The sequence below is a fragment of the Varanus komodoensis genome, unplaced genomic scaffold (genome assembly GCF_004798865.1).
Source record: "Varanus komodoensis strain SLA01 unplaced genomic scaffold, ASM479886v1 scaffold99, whole genome shotgun sequence".
In the NCBI taxonomy this organism is placed as follows: Eukaryota; Metazoa; Chordata; class Lepidosauria; order Squamata; family Varanidae; genus Varanus; species Varanus komodoensis.
In genome coordinates, this window is record NW_025336676.1 from 511,441 (window position 1) to 530,568 (window position 19,128).

General features: G+C 52.8%; 1 protein-coding gene across 1 annotated transcript; it reads left to right on the forward strand.

The window, feature by feature from the left end:
* The first annotated feature begins 585 nt into the window (after positions 1-585).
* Positions 586-18,422, forward strand: PCSK4 (proprotein convertase subtilisin/kexin type 4). The gene is made up of 15 exons (XM_044419058.1): positions 586-768; positions 2,779-2,880; positions 4,250-4,345; positions 4,709-4,837; positions 5,701-5,777; positions 5,971-6,059; positions 6,837-7,009; positions 7,748-7,960; positions 10,089-10,189; positions 11,496-11,599; positions 12,590-12,707; positions 14,597-14,779; positions 16,571-16,695; positions 17,326-17,445; positions 17,908-18,422. Exons 1-15 carry the CDS (start codon positions 586-588, stop codon positions 18,420-18,422), a joined length of 2,328 nt encoding a protein of 775 aa, XP_044274993.1.
* The last annotated feature ends 706 nt before the right edge of the window (positions 18,423-19,128 follow it).

Consider the following 19,128-nt stretch of genomic DNA (forward strand, 5'->3'; position numbering starts at 1 on the left):
TAATTTTTGTTGTGAGGAGTTTTCAGATCTAAATGCAACAAACATCTGCTTTGATTTTATGGTATACATTTTTATTTTACAATTTTATGATATACAAATATTCTACAGATAAATGTGTGTCTCCGTATGTTGCATGCTTCTCTCTTTGTAGGCACATGGTTTCTTTCACATGTTTTTAAGGTTTTAACCTCGGTAAGCCACCAGGAGAGCTTCGCCCCCTGGGAGGTATAGAAACGAAGTAAATGAAATTGTGCAAAAATCAAAAGAAACACGTGGTTTTAGTGTTATAAACGAATGCACAATTAATACCTCCTGGTCGCTGCCGCGGGAAAACCGCAATTCCCAGGAGGCCTCGCGGGACAGCCAGCTGTTCCCGCAGCGGCGCGCCTGCGCACTGCCCCGCGGGATGCGTAGTCCCCCGCCGGCTTCCCGTTGCCGTGGCGACCGCGCGTCCTCCGAGCACGCCGCGCGCAGGCCGGGCGGGCGTGGCGCGAAAATTGAGGGCGCGGGTCGGGGCGTGGGTGCGAGGGCGCGCTCGCCTATAAGGGCCGGCGCGCTGCCGCGGCGCCCCGGCGACGAGCGACCATGTGGTGCGGGGCGGCGGCGGCGGCTAGTCTGCTCTTGCTGCTGGTCCTGCTGTGGGGCCGGTCGTGCTGCGAGCGCGCGAAGCCGCCTGTCTACCTGAGCAGCTGGGCAGTGCACGTGCCCGCCGGGACGCAGGAGGCGCGGCGCCTGGCCAGGAGGCACGGGCTGCAATATGTGGGCCAGGTGAGGGAGGGGAGCGGCCGCCCACTACCGTTGCTGCGGAGCAACAGGTGCAGGGGCTCGTCTGAGCAAGGACGGGGAGCTTGGCTCCTTTCGCGCCTCTTCAAACCTGACTAAGCTGCCTCTGTACATAGGCAGAGTGCCTTTTTCAAGTTCAGAACAGGAGGCACAGTGCCCGAAGCGCAGGCACGGGTGTTCTACCAGGGCCAGGTGAGGGAGAGGAGAGACAAGCCCCAAAACCTGTTGGAGGAGCAACAGGTGGGGGGCTCACCTGAGCAAGGAAAGGGCGTGTCTGAGAACGTATGGGGAACAGCCTGGCCAAGCTTGCTCTACCGTTTCGTTTCTGTATTCCTTTAAAAAGCCTGACTGGGTAGCATCTGAGGATATAATAAATGCCTCCCATAAAAATAAAAACAGACTGCTTGGGGCATTTTTCTGAACTCACATGGTCTCTTCTCTGTTCATATGCCTCATTTTCCAAAGAGGGATGATCGTAGGAGGCAGAGTCTTTTAAAAAGCCCCCTCCAGCCCCACACACTGGCTTTAGGGCATATGTACATTAGCAAATACAAACTTGTACTTTTTTGCCCTGTGGGCCTTTTCAGTACCTAACCTGTCCCTGCCCACAGGCTAGCTTTTTGCATGGAGAAGGAACAACTGGGTGGAATGCAGTTGCATCCCCTTCTGGTGTTTCAGGATGAGGGCAGTTTTCAGAGTTGTGGGATTGCCGCTCTGCCTGTGCATTTTAACCTTGCATCCCCGCTGAATTCCAGGCCCTACCCAGGACTTGTGATTGGAACCCAGAGCACATCTGTAGTGAACATACATTTCTGGTTCCCTGTGCTGCAAGTGCTCTTCCTTCAGCATTTGAATTGAGAGAGACTGTATGTATATTTTTGCACAGGCATATTGGTAATAAGATGGTTATTCTTACTGGTTGATATGGCCGATGCACTGTGGGTTAGGAACCCATTGCTGCAAACCCAGCTCAGCCCCACGTTGTCCTTATTTGGGTGTGGAACCTCTGAGCCCCAGGGCTGAAGTCACATGAAATGTGCTTGGGAGCCTCATTCCCATGGCGGGTGGAAGAGGATGAAGCTGAACAGATGCCTATTATAGGTTCAAACCCTTGCTGCTAATGGCTAAGCCTTAGGAGAGGCATTTCAGCCATTTCAAATGTGTGTGTGTGGGGGGGGGGGTAGCACAAAGAAGCCCCCAAGCAGCTGGTGGTTGGGGTAAGGCAGGCAGGGCTAAAGGAAGGGGCATTTGGAGACCCCTGGGGGGTTGGGCCTTGCCTCCTGCTTTTAATGGCATTTTTAGAACCTTTAATAGTTTAAAAGTCCCCCTCCTCCCTGATTTTCAGCTTGGTGTTGCACACAATGCACCAATTGGCAGGGCTGCACTTCTGTAATGCCTTTTTCCTTTAAAAGATTTATGCTTCACTCAGCTCATCAACCCAGGGAGGGCAGCTTCAGGTTATTAAGAGTGTGCCTATTAAATATACATCCTGTCAAGAAAGTTCCAAATAGCCAATCACCCGCCAGCACTCTTAGCCACTGGCCACGCTGGCTCCTCCTTTGCAGAGTCTGCTGGGACAGCTGCAACAGAATAAACCAGTGAAGAACGACAACTCATGAAAAGCTATTCCAGGGAGCTGGGAGTGGCTACTGCCTTCAGAAAGCAAACCCATTCTTCCAAATTCCCCCTTTTGCTGTTCCTCTTCTCTCATCCAGCCTTTTAAAAAGACGTCTTCGTGAAGTGTGGACCTATCTTCCCCGTCTTTTCTTCAGGGCTCGCGGCAGGGAGTGCTGATGTGCCCATGGATGCCTCTCTCAGTGCCCATCTGGGATTGCTGTTTTAAGGGGTCTTTAAAAGTCTGCTGAGCATAAAAGAGCCATTTTTATGAATGGGCAAGCCATTTTGTGAAAGCACTCTCTTACGATTTGCTAGCAGACCCAAAGGTCTGGGGAAGCCTGCTCTGAAACCCCATGCTCCTTCCTTCTGCCCTTGCAGGTAATTGACGGGCAGCCTTACTACCACCTGAGGCACAGAGGCACCAGCAAGTCTCTGAGGCGGCACATGGGTTGGCATAGACGCCTGAAGAGAGAGCCACAGGTCAGTTCATAGAACCCCAGACTTGGGGTGGGCAGCTTAGGGGCCCTCTAGTCCAGCCCCCTCCTCAATGCAGGCCAGACCAGAGTGAGAACCAGCCCCTGCAAGGCCCACAGCAAGCACAAGTTGAGTTAGTGGTCCTGCTTCCAAACTGTTCGGTCAGGAAGAATCGCTCTGAAAGCATCTGAAGTCCATTCAGACAGGCCTGCTCTGCTGTCCTTAGCCATTTTCTCTGAGACACAAGGACTGTTTCCTGTTGTGGAGAGCGCTGATGCTTTCCCCCACCACTGCTTGGTCATTTGCTGTCTGGGCTATGCAATACCGGCTTTCTCCAACCATATCTCAGAGGGCTTTTAGTAATTTATTTACCAGTATTCCCGCCCTCCAAATCCCCAGCCAAAAGAAGGCTCTCATAGCATCCAAACGCATAAGCAGTAAAAGAAATCCAGGCCCTGCCTACAAACTTTCAATCCAAAAAGACACAACAGGCAAGGAAAAGGGAATGAAGAGGGAAGAGGGGGAAATTAATTCTTTTGGCAGCTGGAGGGGCCGATTTCTCCCCTTCTGCTCAATTTCCTTGCTGCCGACTCCTCGCTGTCCTCCACTGAACCACTGGCAAAACCAGTGTTGGGCACAAAGGAGGCACAATCCTTTGTTTTATAGTTTTTTAAATGTTTGCCATTGTTATTACGTTTTTATTGCTTTTTGTTGTGGTTTTATCTTTTCAACAAAACAAATCACTGCATTGGTTTTTATTGTGTGTTTGGTTGCTTCTGTCCTGGAAGGTGGCCAAGAAATGTTCTAACTTATAGTACAAAGTCTGACAACTGCCAGTATGCCACAGCCAGCCTTTCTCGCCCAAAATCCTGTTTGCAGAGCAGCTGCCTGCAGGAAGCCCTCCAGCAGGGCATGAACGCACACTGCCTCTGATCCTGGAACCATCAGGACTAGCCACCATGATAGCCTTCTCCTCCTCCAGGAATTTGTCCAGTCCCCCTTTAAAGCCCCCTGCAATTGGTGGCTGCCACAATGTCTCAAGGAAGCGAGTTCCAGAATTTAGTTATGCACTGGATGAAGAATGTCCAGTGAGCCGTGCAGAGACTCGGAGTCAGTGGACTGCCTAGAAGTATCCCAAATAAATAAAGTCTCCCCTTTCTGGGTCCTGCATTGTCCCACCAATTGCCTCAAGAGATGACCCTGTGAGCTGAGAAAGCTGGTCCCCCGAGGAACCCGTTGGGCAGACTTGGAGAAATCCGGACCCGTTTGCCTCCATTGCAGCTTCTAGTTGGTCTGCATATGTGGAGAGTGCTGGGTTGGCTAAGGTGAACAGAGCAAGGGGGAAAAGGTGTGCTGATGTGCCTTTTGGCTTTAGATCACCTGGTTTGAGCAGCAGACGCTGAAGAAGAGGCAGAAGCGGGAGATCTCGGCAGTCCCCACTGACCCATGGTTCCGCAAGCAATGGTACCTGGTGAGTGATGGCAGGGAAGGAAGGCCCGGGGGTGGAACAGGGCAGGTAGGAGTGGGTTCAGAAAGGGTAGACCAGGAGGCCGGAGCATCCGGGGATGAGCTTGCTGACCCCCCCCCCCCCCCCCCCCACACACACACAGTACTTGGAGAGATAGGTTTCAGTTGGCTGAGGCTTTCTGGGAAAGACCCGTGACTCCTCCCAGGAAAAGACCACAGCCCCTTCTGCCAAAACTCTGTCCCTTCACGGGCCCATTTTCTAGATGTGCGAATAAGCTTTCCTTTCCTTTTCTTGCCTCTCGCGGCTCTTCAAGCGATGGGGAAGGGAGAAGCAGTGTCTCCCAGAGTGCCGCTTTTTCTGTTGCAGAACGACGACGTGCTTCCAGACCTCAATGTGCTCAGTGTGTGGAGCCAGGGCTACACAGGTGCTGGGGTGGTCGTGAGCGTTCTGGATGACGGGATTGAGCGAGACCATCCTGACCTTGTGGCAAACTATGTATGTAGAAATGGGGCCTGGTATCTGGGGGGCACAGGTCTGAGGCCTGTAGAACAGCAGTGCCCAGTTGCTTTCAGAAAGTACTTGGGGGCTTTATTCCAGTGGAGGGCAGGCCCAAGAAGAAAGTGTGGGGCTAGGGATAGAAGATGTCCCAAAATTAAGGACAGCTGAACCGGCGTGGTGGTTAGAGTGTGGTACTGGGGTTCAGGAGATCTGGGTTCGACTCCCTCCTGCACCCCACAGAGTTCAGTGGGTGACTTGACTTAGTGCCAGCCTGTGACCTTCAGATTTGCTTGCCTCTCAGGGTGGTTGTGAGGATAAAAGGGTAAGCTGTCCTGGGATCCTGGCAGGAAAAAGGGTGGGGTGCATATATGACATGCACATACAGAGAGGCTCTGTTGTGGTCCAGTAGGCGTGCCTCGAATTGGTGGGTTCAAAAGTAGGCTTTGACTGGTTGTTGAGTCCTGTGGCAGAGGGATGTGTTCAACTGGGTTGTCTCGGGGTTGGTTGCCTACCCTTTTCCGGAGGCTTTTAAGCACTGGCAGGGCAGCCACCTGAGGGCTGGTTTCTGAGGCCACGTTTATCACATGTGGATGGGGTGGGGCTGCATGACCTTTGCCCCGGGAGTCTTTGATTCCACTTTAGCTACCTTGTACCGTCATCGATTCTTTGGCTTTGCTGCTGTGAACCTCGGCACCTTCAGCTTGGCTTCACAAAGCAGTGCCATAAAACATCCCAGAGATACAGACATGTGGGATTTGCCAGGTTCCTCTGTACATCAGTGGGTCTGCTTTGAACCGAGTTTTCTTCGCTCTGGAGAGGAGTGCTCGTGACCATTCCCAGTCTGTGTGTTTCGCTTTCAGGATCCCAAGGCAAGTTACGACTTCAATGACAACGATCCGGACCCCCAGCCACACTACACCATTGAGGAGGAGAATAGGTAAGTTTTCCTAGTTATGAGAGTTTCAGAAAAACAAAACCATGGAAAAGAATTTGATTTGAATGTATCAGTTATCCACATAAACATAGGTGGACCAGCGATGTTGGACTAGATCCAATCCTGTTTTTACATTGTTCCTACAACTTCCAGCATCCCAGGAGCCACTGCCCCATTGCTCTGTGTTTCTTTCCAGGCATGGGACACGCTGTGCTGGAGAAGTGGCCGCTACAGCCAACAATGATTTCTGTGGCGCCGGCATTGCTTACCGGGCGAAAGTTGGGGGCAAGTAAACTTTTTCCCTTTCCAGGAAAGCCTGGCCTGTTTCATACTTAGGGAAAATGCAGGGTGTGTGTTCAGGGAAATAGCTGGAGCAGGTCAGAAATCCAGATTGTCTCTCTGAGGTTTGAGAATCCAGGTGAGGAAGGGTTCCGGGTTCCGGGTTCCGCACGGAGCTTCAACATGCCAGCCGGTGCTGCAGTATTCACCTGAACAGACCTTGTGGGCAGCACATCCTTCTTGCTGGCTCTTCCGCCCCTGCAGGCGTTAACAAGTCTGACAGCCAGTCTAATTTGCTCAGGATTATCTCTGGAGGGGGACAAACCCCTGGCTGAGGCTGGAGCCTGCACTCCTGTGTAAATTCTCCTCAGCAAGTCTGACCAATGGCCAGACTTGCTGGAAAGCAGGACGACTTGCCCTTGATGGCAAATAGTGTCCCTGTTCCAAGCACCCCCCCCCCCAACATGGCAGCCACCATGGCATGGTGCGTGGGGCAGGGGCCCGGGAAAAGTGGCGTCAGTGCTCAGCTCATTTCCAGGCTCCTATTTGCAAGGTGCTCTGGGGCCTCTTCTGCCTGAAGGGAACACAGGGTAAGGACTATCTTCCGGGAATGCAGGTGGGGCTGAATTAGACCAGGATGAGGGTCTGCTGCAGCCAGGGAGGACTGGGGGTTGGTGTCACCAGAAGGGGAGTGTGTCCTCAGAAACCAACATGGCGACCCCTGCCTCTTCCATCCTTCCTCCCCTCCGCCTTGCCTTCCTTCTTTCTTTCTCCCCCCTGCAGGAGTAAGAATGCTGGACGGTATTGTGACCGATATTGTGGAGGCCCGGTCCCTGAGCCTGCAGCCTCAACATATTCACATCTACAGTGCCAGCTGGGGCCCTGAGGATGATGGGAAAACAGTAGATGGCCCTGGATTTCTGGCCATGGAAGCCTTCCACAGGGGCATCACCACTGTAAGCTCAACCTCCCTGGCCCAGAGCACACCTGTTCTGAAGGAACAATGGGACAGTTTTCTTGGACTCTCCAGTTGTGACTTCCCTTGTTCGCCTTTTAAGGCTGAACCAAAGTTCAAAATGTGTGGCTCAAAACTAGGGTGAAAATAAAGGAAGGGAGAATTTTGTCATTGTTTCAAGGGGGAAGTTATTTCAGCACTCTTTAGGGGCTTAAAAAAACCCAAACCCCAACTCCTCAAAAGGGAATATTTCTGTCCTGGGAAGCTGCCATTCTCTGCTCCCAACCCATGTTCCTTGTCGTGGTGCCCAGCAAGTGGAGGGGGGCATGCAGGTTCCCGGGCTTGGTGGGATTAGGCTGACCCTGAAGTGCGTTGGGGGTTAGGGCTCGGGGCAAATGGAGTGCACCACTACTGCTAATGTTTGGTCTGTGACTTCCACTAGCCTGCCCCTCACCCTCCCAGGAAAATTCACCACCTTGGAAGCTGTCTTTAGAAGGCAATTAGGCAAATGCACACAGATGTGGCTGGAAAGTGCTGTTTCATGCCCTGTGTTGGAGGCAGTGTAGCAGGGAACACTGGGTGGGGGGGGGGTTGTTGTGCTCTTCTCCAGCCAGTGGGCCTCTGGTGGACTGGAGGGCCATTTTGGGTAGGGAGTAGGGCTCCGGCACAGTGCACCTCCTCTCCCCACCACCCTCTCATTGCTAGCTGGGGCTGGTCCTCACGTCTACCTCCGCCACAGGGCCGCGGAGGGCTGGGCTCCCTCTTCGTCTGGGCCTCAGGAAATGGCGGCCTGCGTCACGACAACTGCAACTTGGACGGCTATGCCAACAGCATCTACACCTTGTCCGTGGGCAGCAGCACCCAGAGTGGCCGGGTGCCCTGGTACACCGAGGCCTGCGCCTCCATCCTCACCACGACCTACAGCAGCGGCTCAAAGGGCGAGCAGCAAATTGTGAGGCCTGCTTCTGTGCACTCGGATTACGGCTCCGGGAGAGCTGGGCTGGATCAGCCAAAGGCTGGCCCCTCACTTTCCAAAGGTGGCTGACCGGGGGTCCAGCAGGAAGGCTGTAAGCCGGGCATGAGGCCAGAAGCCCTCCGCCACTCCTCGCCCAGCCTTGTGTTTCCCTAGGAAGTCTGCTCCTGTGTGCGGAGGTTCTGCTTGACTTTCGCAGCCAATTGTCTTCCACAGAGCTCTGTCAGAGGCTCCCAGCATAACTGCCAGAAATTGACACGTGGGGGTCTTGCAGGCTTTTCCATATCCAGGATAAGTTGCTACCAGTTCCAGGGAGCCCAGGTGGGAGGGAGGCGCTTCACTCCCATAGGTGGTCTGGCCTCATCCAGTCCAGCTCTGTTCTCATGCAGGAGTGCAGAAACTCTTTCAATCCCAGGGCGTATTTCTGTTTTGCGGGGACAAAATACCAGTATGTTGTATTGGAAAGCTCTTACTGGCTTAAGCCTTAGGCATTTTGACCTTTTAGGGTACAGGGGTCAAAAGCTGGAAAGGCATTGAACGAGTGCTGTTCAGTGGGAAAGACAGTGTGGCCATCTGGAGAAAGCCCCTCAGGATGGATTGCAGCCCCAGGAGGGCTGGGTGTGCCACCCCAGGCCTGAGTTTCTGCACCCCTGTTCTTAAGTGATTTAGTACTGCCATCTGCTGGAGGTGAAGGGAATAACCATGATGGCTTGTCAGGCACTAAAGGGTGGTTCCACTTGTTTTCCGAATGTAGACTTGGTATTTTGCATGTGTCACTTTTAAGTGCTTTGGATCCCCCTGCGGTTGGTGTGTGCATGTAGAAAGTGTTTTAACTATGCTTGTGCTGGGTCACAGACCAGTGACCATGCAGGTAAGCGGTTTTACCATGGTGTTTATTGTGTCATAGATTAGTAGGCTTGGAAGGGGCTGGGAGGCCGTCCCTGGTATCACAGGACACTAATTCCCATTCAGATGATGGTCCAATCCTGTCTCTTGTGAGCCTGGGATCCTGGAATGTGAAGTGGTTTTTCCCCCTCCATGGGGTGCGGGGGCAGATCTTCTAACTGGAAGATCCCTGAGCAGTAAGCACTGGATCAGCTACAATTTCCAACTCAGTGTAGCTTGAGAAGAGCAGCAAGAACTGCTCCCAACCATTTGTGTGCAGGGAAAATGCATTCTGTTCAGCTCCGGAACACAAGGACCAGTCCCTTGGCTCTGAGCTTTTTAAAGATTTGGAGTATGTGGCTTTTTGTGGTTGGACTGTGGTGGGTGGACCTTGGGGCAGGAGTTTTAAGTAAAAAACCAAAGTAGATCCCATGTCCCTGGTGTGTCCTGGGTCTCAACAAGACTCATTTCTGTCTTGTAAACAGGAAAAACAGCACAACGTCCGAGCATCTACCAAATGTTTGCTAGCTGGGGGAAATGGGGGGAGCCAAAGAAGGAGGGTGACCCTTTAAGAAACCTTGAGTTGGCTGCCAGGTGCATCAGATCTAGGTTTCCCTGCGCCAGTTGGAAATGAAACTCCTGCTGCCAAGAGCATGATTGATAGAATTCCCCCTCCCACCCAAATCCTCTGCTCTTTGACACCTGTGAGCAGTAAGGAGGATTTTTGCCTTTTCCCAAGTTACAGCACTTTAAAAATGCTCACACTGTATATGCCTTGAGATGCAAAAACAAACCAACCAGCCTGCATAGTCCTTTTGGGCCAGAGCCACCAGGAAGGCTCCATCCCAGCAGAACTCGGCAGATTTTCAAACGCCGGGTATTCCTTCATTCTCACCACCCTTTCCCATTTAACAGCTCTGAGGAAATACGTCTCTTTACTTCCTTTTGTCTTGTATGTTTCCTCCAGGAAGTCACATTGCTGAAGGAGGGATGAGGCCATGGTACATAGTTGCTGAGCATGTGCTGACTGGAGGAAGGGCAAGGGTAGTCAGGAACTGAGAACTAGATGCCCAGAGATTTGAAGTGGGGAGGACAACACGACCTGCATCACAGGACTTGCTGGGAAGGGAGACACGAAAGTCACAATGAACAGAAAGAGGAGGTGTCCTGAGGAAGAGGATCACTTGCTTTTAGCTGATTAATGCGCCTTGTTCCTTTCTAGGTGACCACTGACCTGCATCACAGTTGCACCAGCCGGCACACAGGCACCTCTGCCTCGGCCCCCTTGGTAGCCGGCATGATTGCTCTCGCGTTGGAGGCCAAGTAAGAACGGGGACCTCACAGCGGTCGTCTGTTCACACACTCTTGCAATGGCCCCTTTCAAAATTCCTTTCTTTTTCCCCCCTTCTTTTCCCTACTCCAAAGGAACAAGTTCCTAGTCCTCACAGTGGGAAAGAGGCTTGAAAACTGTTCAGCAGGAGCTGGATCTTGTACTGTATCTTGCAAAGCCAGTGGAGAGATGGAAGGTGCTGCAGGGGTACTGACTGGAAGACCTGCCTGGCCAATTTCCATTTCCATACTTGTTTGATCAACTGTCAGATTCCTTGCTTTAACAAACTCTGTCTTCAAGTAGTTGGCAGAATCAAATTCGATACAAGCTTAAGAGCCAGTGTGGTGCAGTGGTTAAAGCAGGGGGCTAGGATTCAGAAGATCTGGGTTCTAGTCCCTGCTTGGCTGTGATTGCTATTGTAAACCGTCTTGAGATTTTTATAAGAAAATATAGGCGGTATAGAAAATTTTAAAATATATAAGCTTCACTGGGTGGCTTTGGGCCATTCAGACTCTTAGCCCAAACTGCCTCACTTGTTGTGCGGGCATGATTGAATAGCGGAGGAGTCCTGTTATTAATCTTACTTCTTTTGGGCTTCCCGGGCACTTGTGCATTATGTAAGCTGCCTTGAGGGTAAAAAGGTGGAATCTGAATGTGATTAACTCATCCTTTAAACCCTAAAGCGAAGTAGCCCAGTAAATCCACATTTTCAGGGTCCTTCCCCCCACCCCCTCCGTGGCAGCTTTGCACCAGTGCAGAGTGCAAAGTTTGGGCCCAGAAGGGCACCTGACTTTCACAGGCCCCAAGAAGCCCTCTCAGTGGGCTGGGGAGCTCCCCAGAACAGTGGGCCAATGGTACGGAGCACTGCTGCATGAGAAGAAAGGGAGGCACGGTGGATAAAAGCACCCTCACTCACACACATACACACACACGTGTGATGCACACACCAGCTTGTGCTCACAGGAGTGGCTCCGCAGGTGGGCAGGCTGCATTGAAAGGGCAGTTCCACCCCCACCCCCCATCCCCGGGGACCTGAGGAAGCTCGTTTCAGCCTCACTGGAGAGCCGAGTGGCCAGGGGGCAGCAGTGGGGCAGAAACAGGCCTGGTGGGGGGGGGGGGCACCCAGCGACTGGGGAGGAAGCAGGCTCCTGTCCCTTCCCAGGACCTTCTTCCTCTTTGCCTGGCCAGGGCTCCTGGGAGGTGCCAGAGCACCGCACGTGGGGCAGCAGAGGCTGGTGGCCTGCCCGCTTTTCGCTCCAGAACTGACCAGTCCTCTTGCTCCAATTGCCTCCTTTTCAGCCCCAAACTGACCTGGCGCGACATGCAGCACCTTGTGGTTAGGGCTTCGCACCCTGCCCACCTGCAGGCGGATGACTGGGCTGTCAACGGCGTAGGACGCAAAGGTAGGCGGCTGAATCAGGGAAGGGCTGTATCACCTTGAGGTGGTAGAGGCTGCTCTGACCTGCACCTGGTATTTCGCAGCTGACTGGTTTTCACTGGAGTTGTTTGCCCACCATTGCAGCTTGCAGTTTGGTGCATCCATGTCTGCCAGAACCATTCCAAATCCTTGTTACAAGAACACCCAGGAAAGGGCTTTGCGGGGTCTGTTTTCTGGGGAGGGCAGAGTTCTGAAGAATTAAAGTGTCCAGGGTACATTTTGTAACTTTTCCTTCTTTGCAGGGGTACAGACACATGGAAAATAGAGCTTGTATCTGAAGCAGCATCCATCTCCCTGTAAAGTTACAGCCTGTGCCTACCCACCCCCCAAAAAAGCAGCAGGACCTCTGTAAATCCCCAAGGAGGGTGCTTGCAAGGTTTCTCTCCAGAGCCTGTTTCTGACTGAAATCGGAAGCACACTGTCCTTGGAATTGCGGCTTCCCTGGCCTGCAGCTCCTAGGAAGAGCCGTAACCTTAAACCCACCCATAATCCATATCTGTGTTTAGCAGAATGGCTCAGTTGTTCCATTGTAAGGCATATTTGTATTTCCCAAAATTCAATGGATTTTCAGCAGAGACAACTCAGACCTACAGAGTCCTTACTTTGGACATAATTGGGGTGGTGGTGGGGCAGGGGGGAGGAATACTTTCATACATGCCAACTCTGAATGGTATTTTTTTATTTGAAGTATTTTATCCTAGTCCATAATTTAAAAAAAATGCTTCTGGAGTTGATTACACTTAAATCTGTAAACCAAGTCTGTTCCTGGCTGCAAACATACAGTTAAAGGACACCACAGCAGAGGAAAGATAGCAGAGGAGGGTAGAAGGAAAGAAATGAGCAGGGCAGCTGGAGCTGGCTCACAGCTTGCTCATCTTGCTCAGCATCCCCACTGTTCTCTGCAATTACAGGCGGGAGCATCTCTCTCTCTCCTGTGCGTTTTGTTTCCTTTCAGTGAGCCACTACTATGGGTACGGACTCTTAAATGCAGCAATGCTGGTGGATCTGGCCAAGAAGTGGGACACAACGAAGCCTCAGAAGAAGTGTTACATCAAGGCCATTCACAAGCCACTGTAAGAGAGGCAGCAGGGGAAGGAGGTTCCCATGTCAGTGGGGCTGTGTAGCTACACGGGGTCTTAGCCTGAACTTTTAAGTACCCATCCACACTGGGTGAGGGTGACATCGAGCTAGGCAGACACATGTCTGTGCATGCACATGGAGCCTTTCTGCTCACATGGGTGCACACGCCTGCCCAGATCAAGCAATCGAACTGACTCCCATGAGAAGATGGCTTTAAAGTGTGGGGGAAACCACCTCAAGGAGGAGAGGGTGTCCATCAACTGTCTTCTCTGACAGCTGCAGGGAGACTCCAGATTTGGGGACAGCTCACCTGTGAATAAGAGCTGATGGAGAGCAACTGAAGGGCATATGCCCCATGTTTGGGGTGCCCTGGAATCGCAGGCCCATCAGCAGTACACGAGACGGGCTGGCCACATTCTTCTTTGCATCGTTGTAAAGCAGGCATACAAAATCGCTCAGCTCAAGGGCCAGGTTCCATTTTGGAAGAACTCTTTCTGGGGGAGAGGCTTTGCTGTGGGGGTGGAACCAAAGGGAAAAAAAGGGGTGCGGTCAAAATACAAAAGGAAGCCCAGTGTGTTTTAGCACTTCCTACCAGTAGCTAAACTGCTCATTCAGCGTTTTAGAATGGGAAGACAAAAGTGTACCACACCTGACAGACCATTGGCAATTGAGGGAAAGGCGTGAAAAGGAGCACCCCCTTGAAATGCCTGGGCAGCTCCCTTTGGAGGAGAGAAAAGTGGAGCTTTAAGGTGTCTGTGTCATCTTTTGATCTGTTTGGAACAGCTGAGCATAGCAGAAGTAAGGAGTAGCTCTTTCACCTACTCCAGCCCGCCAGCCCCTCAAGCCCTCTTTCTAAAATGCTCAGTGAGTGGATTCATAGCCAGAAGTGTGGCTTCTAGATTGAGAGGGGTATTACTGCCACTCTATACGACTCTGGTGCGCCCACAACTGGAGTATTGTGCTCAGTTTTGGGCCCCTCGTTACAGGAAGGATATAGCCAGGTTGGAGTCAGTGCAGCGTAGGGCCACAAGGTTGGTGACCGGTTTGCAGGGGAAGCCGTATGAGGCGAGATTGAGGGAACTGGGTCTCTTCAGCCTGGAGGAGACTCAGAGGGGATCTGTTGGCGACATACAGGTATGTGAGGGGGTGTCACACGGAGGTGGGTAGAGACCTGTTCTTCCCTGAAGAGGAAGGCAGGACGCGCTCCAACGGAGCAAAGCTCAGGGAACCCAGGTTCCATTTGGATGCCAGGAAGCACTTCCTGAAAGTTAGGATCCCAAGGGTATGGAATGGGCTTCCACGGGAAGTGGTTGAGGTCCCATCAGTGAAGGTGTTCAAGGATAGGCTCATGACATGCACATGGCAGGCATGTCATGAGCAGAGCCAGCTGGAGCCAGAGGTCAGACTAGATGGTGTGGGAGGCCCCTTCTGACTCTCTCTGTTTCTATGAAATTCTGCCCAAGTGCTTTTTCTGATCTGCTTGGATTTGTAAGGTGTACGCAGTCCGAAGGTATGGCAACCCAAAGGCCTGGCATGTCCCTTACATTAAAGCAATGCCTCTGTTGGCTGTTTTGTGGGAACCCAAGAAGCCCTGAAGGGGGGATTTGGTCTCCACAGTGGTTTGGAAAGTGCAGCTCCTTTTATAGTGGAATAAAAAATTAAGCTACTTCTTGTTCTGAGTTTCAAGTAGAGCATGAGGTCCAGCAAGACCCTGCCCCTTGCCTGGTGTGAGTTGATACAGGTGAGAAAGGACACCCCATGGACAAACGCTGGCTGTCTAACCCAAGCTGACCAAAATCCACAGACCCCAGGGCTCCACTGCATACAGCGTCTGCATTTTGGTCCTCCTTTGCAAACTATCCTTTTCCGGGGTTTGTGGCAGGCGTCTTGGCTCAAAGTTTGTGATCACAGAAAATGTCACGTCTGCCTGCTGTGGGAAGAGCCGGAGCATCCGTGCACTGGAGCATGTCCAGGTCCAGCTCTCGCTCCGTTACAGCCGGAGGGGAGACCTCATCCTCACGTTGACCAGCCCTATGGGGACCAAGTCCACCCTGGTGGATATCCGGTAAGTTCCTAATTTTTATCTCTACATTGCCTAGCAGCCAAAAGTGCTCTGGGCAGCTTAGAGCTGTTCATACAAGACACTATTAAATAGCAATTGCAAACAATCAGTTGAAACAAATATCTAAGACAGCTTCATCTAACCAGCCTTGTTAAAATAGCTGGCACAACTGCCCCTTGTATGTTGTTTAGAGCTGCTAAATGCCTCGGCTTGGGGCCGCCTTCACCAGCTCGGGAAGAGTAGTGCTGCTGGTGCCAGGTCACTCCCAGCTGTGTGGGCAGCATGTGTGTTTATGCAAAACTGTAAGTAGGAATGGAAAAACCGCGGTTTCCATCCTCTGTTTTTCTCCCAGTGCCAGTTTGCGAAACTGGGAAAGGGAAAATCCATGGATTTTCCTCTGCTGTGACCTCCTGGAATCTCTGCTTGGCTTCCTCTTCTCAGATGGAGGAAGAACCTTTGGGGAGTTGGAGGGCAGCCCTGGCAGGGGAGCTGCATCCTCCACCGGCACTCCTAAAACCCTGCACCTGCTTCCAGTGCCCCAGTCTCCCGAGAGGCTTTCTTGGATTGTGCTCAGAAGCAACATGCTGCTGTCCCTACAGGCGAGGCATGGGTCTTGGAGTCTCTGCAGTGGGTGCAGGGGAACCCCGCTCTCTGCCCTGGGGAGCTCTGGCTGGGGAGGGCACTCTGGCAAGCCCATCCATGCAGTGAGAGAGAACTGTGGGTCTGCGACCTGTGAATTGTGTGTGTGGAGGCTTGTCTGTGTGGCAGAAGGGAAACCTTTCCGTGGGGCGACTGACCGACCCAGATAGAAGTCTTGGGGTTATGGCGGTCAGCTGGTTGAAGAAGTGAGCCCCGCACGCAGCTGCTGTGAAAAAGTCAATCCCCGGTTAGGCAGAATGAACTAGAAAAGTCAGCAAAGACAGAACAATCCCCATACAAATCTCCAGGGCAGCCACGGTTGGAAGACCGTACAGTTCCGATCAGAACCTTGGAAAGAATGTGGAGAGGTTGGGAAAAGTGCAGCTTGGATGAGCAGGGGCTGGACTGACCCCTCCATGGAGAAAGGTCACAGTGGCTGGGATTGTTCAGCTGAGAGAAAGGGCAAGCGAGGTGATCAGTGCAGAATTATGCAGGGAGCAGAGACAATGGACAGGGGACTGGTGCTCTTCCATGAGCCTGCAGGAGTCATCCCGTGAGCTGAACGGCGGTGCAACTGGACAGAGAAGGCAGGACAGCTGCACCCAGCACATGGCTAAACTATGGAATTTGCTTCCTTGCCCCCAATTTTGACCCTTTGGCTCTATAATCCTGGGGAGAAAAATGTCCCTCTGTCCACACCATATGCAATTTTCGTGCACCACTCCGATCACGCATGACCCCTTCACTCCCTTTCTTCCAGGCTAAAAAGCCCCAGGCCCTGGGACCTGTCAGTCACTTGGGTTGCCCTCTGGGTAGTTTGGCCTCGTGGACACATGGTCGTGTCCTGGCAAACGTGGAAGTGCAGCCCATGCCCCAGGGAATGTCCAAGAGGGCAGGCGGCTGGGCGATCCCGTCAGCAGACTGGTCCCAGCAAGGCCTTTGCTAAGCACAGGGATCCCGACGGCCCATTCGGGGTCAAGCCGCAGTGGGAACAGTTTTGCAGCATGGCAGGGAATGATGTGTGGTGACTGGGGAACCTCTTTCCACCCAGCTCAGGGAGGGGGAAGCGGCTGCAGACCCAGAAGTCCCACTGCTGCAGCCCCACTGCCCCTGCAGATGCCGCTTCAAAGCAGTGCCCCTGTCTTTGCCCACCAGGCCTTTTGACACCAGTGACCGGGGCTACAGGGACTGGACTTTCATGTCCACGCACTTCTGGGATGAGGACCCGAGGGGTATCTGGACTCTCCTGTTTGAGAACAAAGGGGACCCGTTCAACAGTGGTAAGCTCATGGCCGCCTCAGCTGCGGGGGCGTCAGTCTCTCTCCACCTTCAGCGGCTTTCCAGCAACATGGTCAAAAACCCTAAGCCGTCCTCATCTTTGGATTGCTCATGCCTGTCACCTGCAGAACCAGGGAGACGGACAAAGAGCCTGAGCGTTCTTTGAGCAGTAAAATGGACAAGCTGCCCTTAGCCACCATTCCCAATAACTGTGCTGACCCTGCTTTATGCGGGCTAGATGTAATGGATCACAGTTCCCAAAATCCCACTGTGGAAAGTACCAAATGCGCATTGGTTGGGCAAAAAGAGGAAGTTGATATGGTCACCTGGGGAACCCTGCCAGATGGCTGCTGGATGATGCTGTGAGTTGCAGTGACAATGACTTCTTTTTGTCTTAACATGCATAGGATTGTATCCTAATGTCCATTTGTCCTGTTGTTCACCAAAGAATGGCTCTCAGAGCAGTTTGCAAGTATTCAGTAGCTAAACAGTCCCTGCCTGCAGATTTGCAGTCTAAGGAATAGAGGAGGAGGAGGAGGACGACAGACACAACACCCAAGGAACAAGGGATGGGGAGGGAAGAGGAAAAATGAAGTCAATTTGATTTTGCCTTCTTCTGCCACCTTCTGAAGGATTCCTTGACAGCCTTGTGTTCAAACTGTATGGGACAGAGGAAGACATGATGGCAAGAAACATCAATGCCCCTGTGGTGGGTGAGTGCATGAGGCGAGACGCTGACGGGACATGCCAAGGTATGTTTCTTGAGGGCTATGTTCCATGCATTTGCCATGGCGGTCTCCTTTTGATGGTCAAGCAGGCTGCAGGGCTTCCTAAGAAGGGACGTTGCAAAGGCCAGAGAGAAAAAATGCAGGATCTCCTCAGGGTGAGGAGCCTCAGGCCAGGGAAGGGGGTGCGATTCTGACCCTCTGAGGTTGCCCATCTCTGGATTAGGCTAAATGTACCAGGGCTGGAAGTAGCTCCTGTGAAGTAGCCTTGATGTGTGGAGGCTCCGGGTTGGGAAAGGGAGAAACAGAGCGGCCTCTGGGTGTGTGAGGGTCACAGACACTCAAGTGTAGCAGGGCAGTTTGTTCCAGGCTTGGGAGGTCACTGTCCTTCCCTTCAGTGGATTTTGGACCCAGGACAAGCGCCCCCTGACAGGGCGCAGCATATCCTGCCTGACTCATGCTAACCTCCCTCGCCTCCCATCCTCCCAGGATGCACCAGCCCCTTCTATGCGTTCCAGAACCGCTGCCTCTACTACTGCCCACCCAGGTATTACAGCGTCTCCCGACCTGCCCCTGGCCACGACGGGGCCATCCGCACCTGCGCCGCTTGTGACTCGTCTTGCTACACCTGCCAGGGGGGGACGGCCCACAACTGCACCTCCTGCCCAGCCTTCAGCACCTACAACAAGCGGGCCCACGTCTGCTCCCAGCAGCCTTTCTACGCCTTCCTGCCTCACCTCTTTGCCCAGGGCCACTGGCAGCTTCTCATCCTGGCCCTGCTTGCTGCGTTCTGTGTGTGCCCAATCTTCTGCGGCCTTTTCTATGCGCTTTACCGCTGGGTAGCTCTCAGGGTTGCTTTGCAGAAGCAGGCAAGAATGCGAACTGACACCGAGGCTGCTGGCCTGGAGCTGCTGGACCAGCAGCAGCTAGGAGCTGGCGACAGCTTGAGGGACCACCTGCAGAGATCTGTTCCAGCACCCGAATCCAAAAAGCCCACATCCTGAATCACTTGAACTGCACTTCCACTTTAGCAATATTGGTTGTTGGTTGCACAATGAATCCTGGTTTGCTTGTCTATGCACAAAAACCATTGACCAACCCTCGTTCCTTGTCTTGTTTGCAGTTCAGGTTTGTCAAGCTTCTGGTCCTCATAGTTTGGAGTACTGGGCTGATTTCAGCAGGCTGCAGGGCCATCTTGCGGGCTTGAGGCAGGGGCTGGCCCAGCCCTACTGGGAGATGGCTGCCTCCCCGGCCCACGTGTTGTCGATGAACAACCAGCGCAACCCCCTTTTAGTCCACGGACCAGATGAGGAGCTCCCAGTGGACGTGTTCCAGTGGCAGGTAGCTCTCCTGTACCATCCCAGTGTTTTGCTTAACACCATAATGCAGTCTTAGCTGAAGCATTTGAGCCTTTTCAGGAACTGGATGGAGCTGCACGAAAGCTGGGAAGCCTTCCAGTGATCAGTGGCGGGAGGAAAGATGTGGGGCCTGTGGCAAGGGGCATGGCTATTTGGGGCACTCCCCCCGCCCCGCAGGACTGGGCTGGGACCCTCCTTGACCCTGAGTTTCTGCAGCCCTGCTAGACCCAGTTCCTCAGGAGTAAAGTTTTGAGCACGCATGTACAGGACTGCGCCCTAGACTGATCCATCCATGGCTTAGCTTGACTATCATGAGCCCTGTGGAGGTCTAGCCCCACATCGTGTTCCTGGC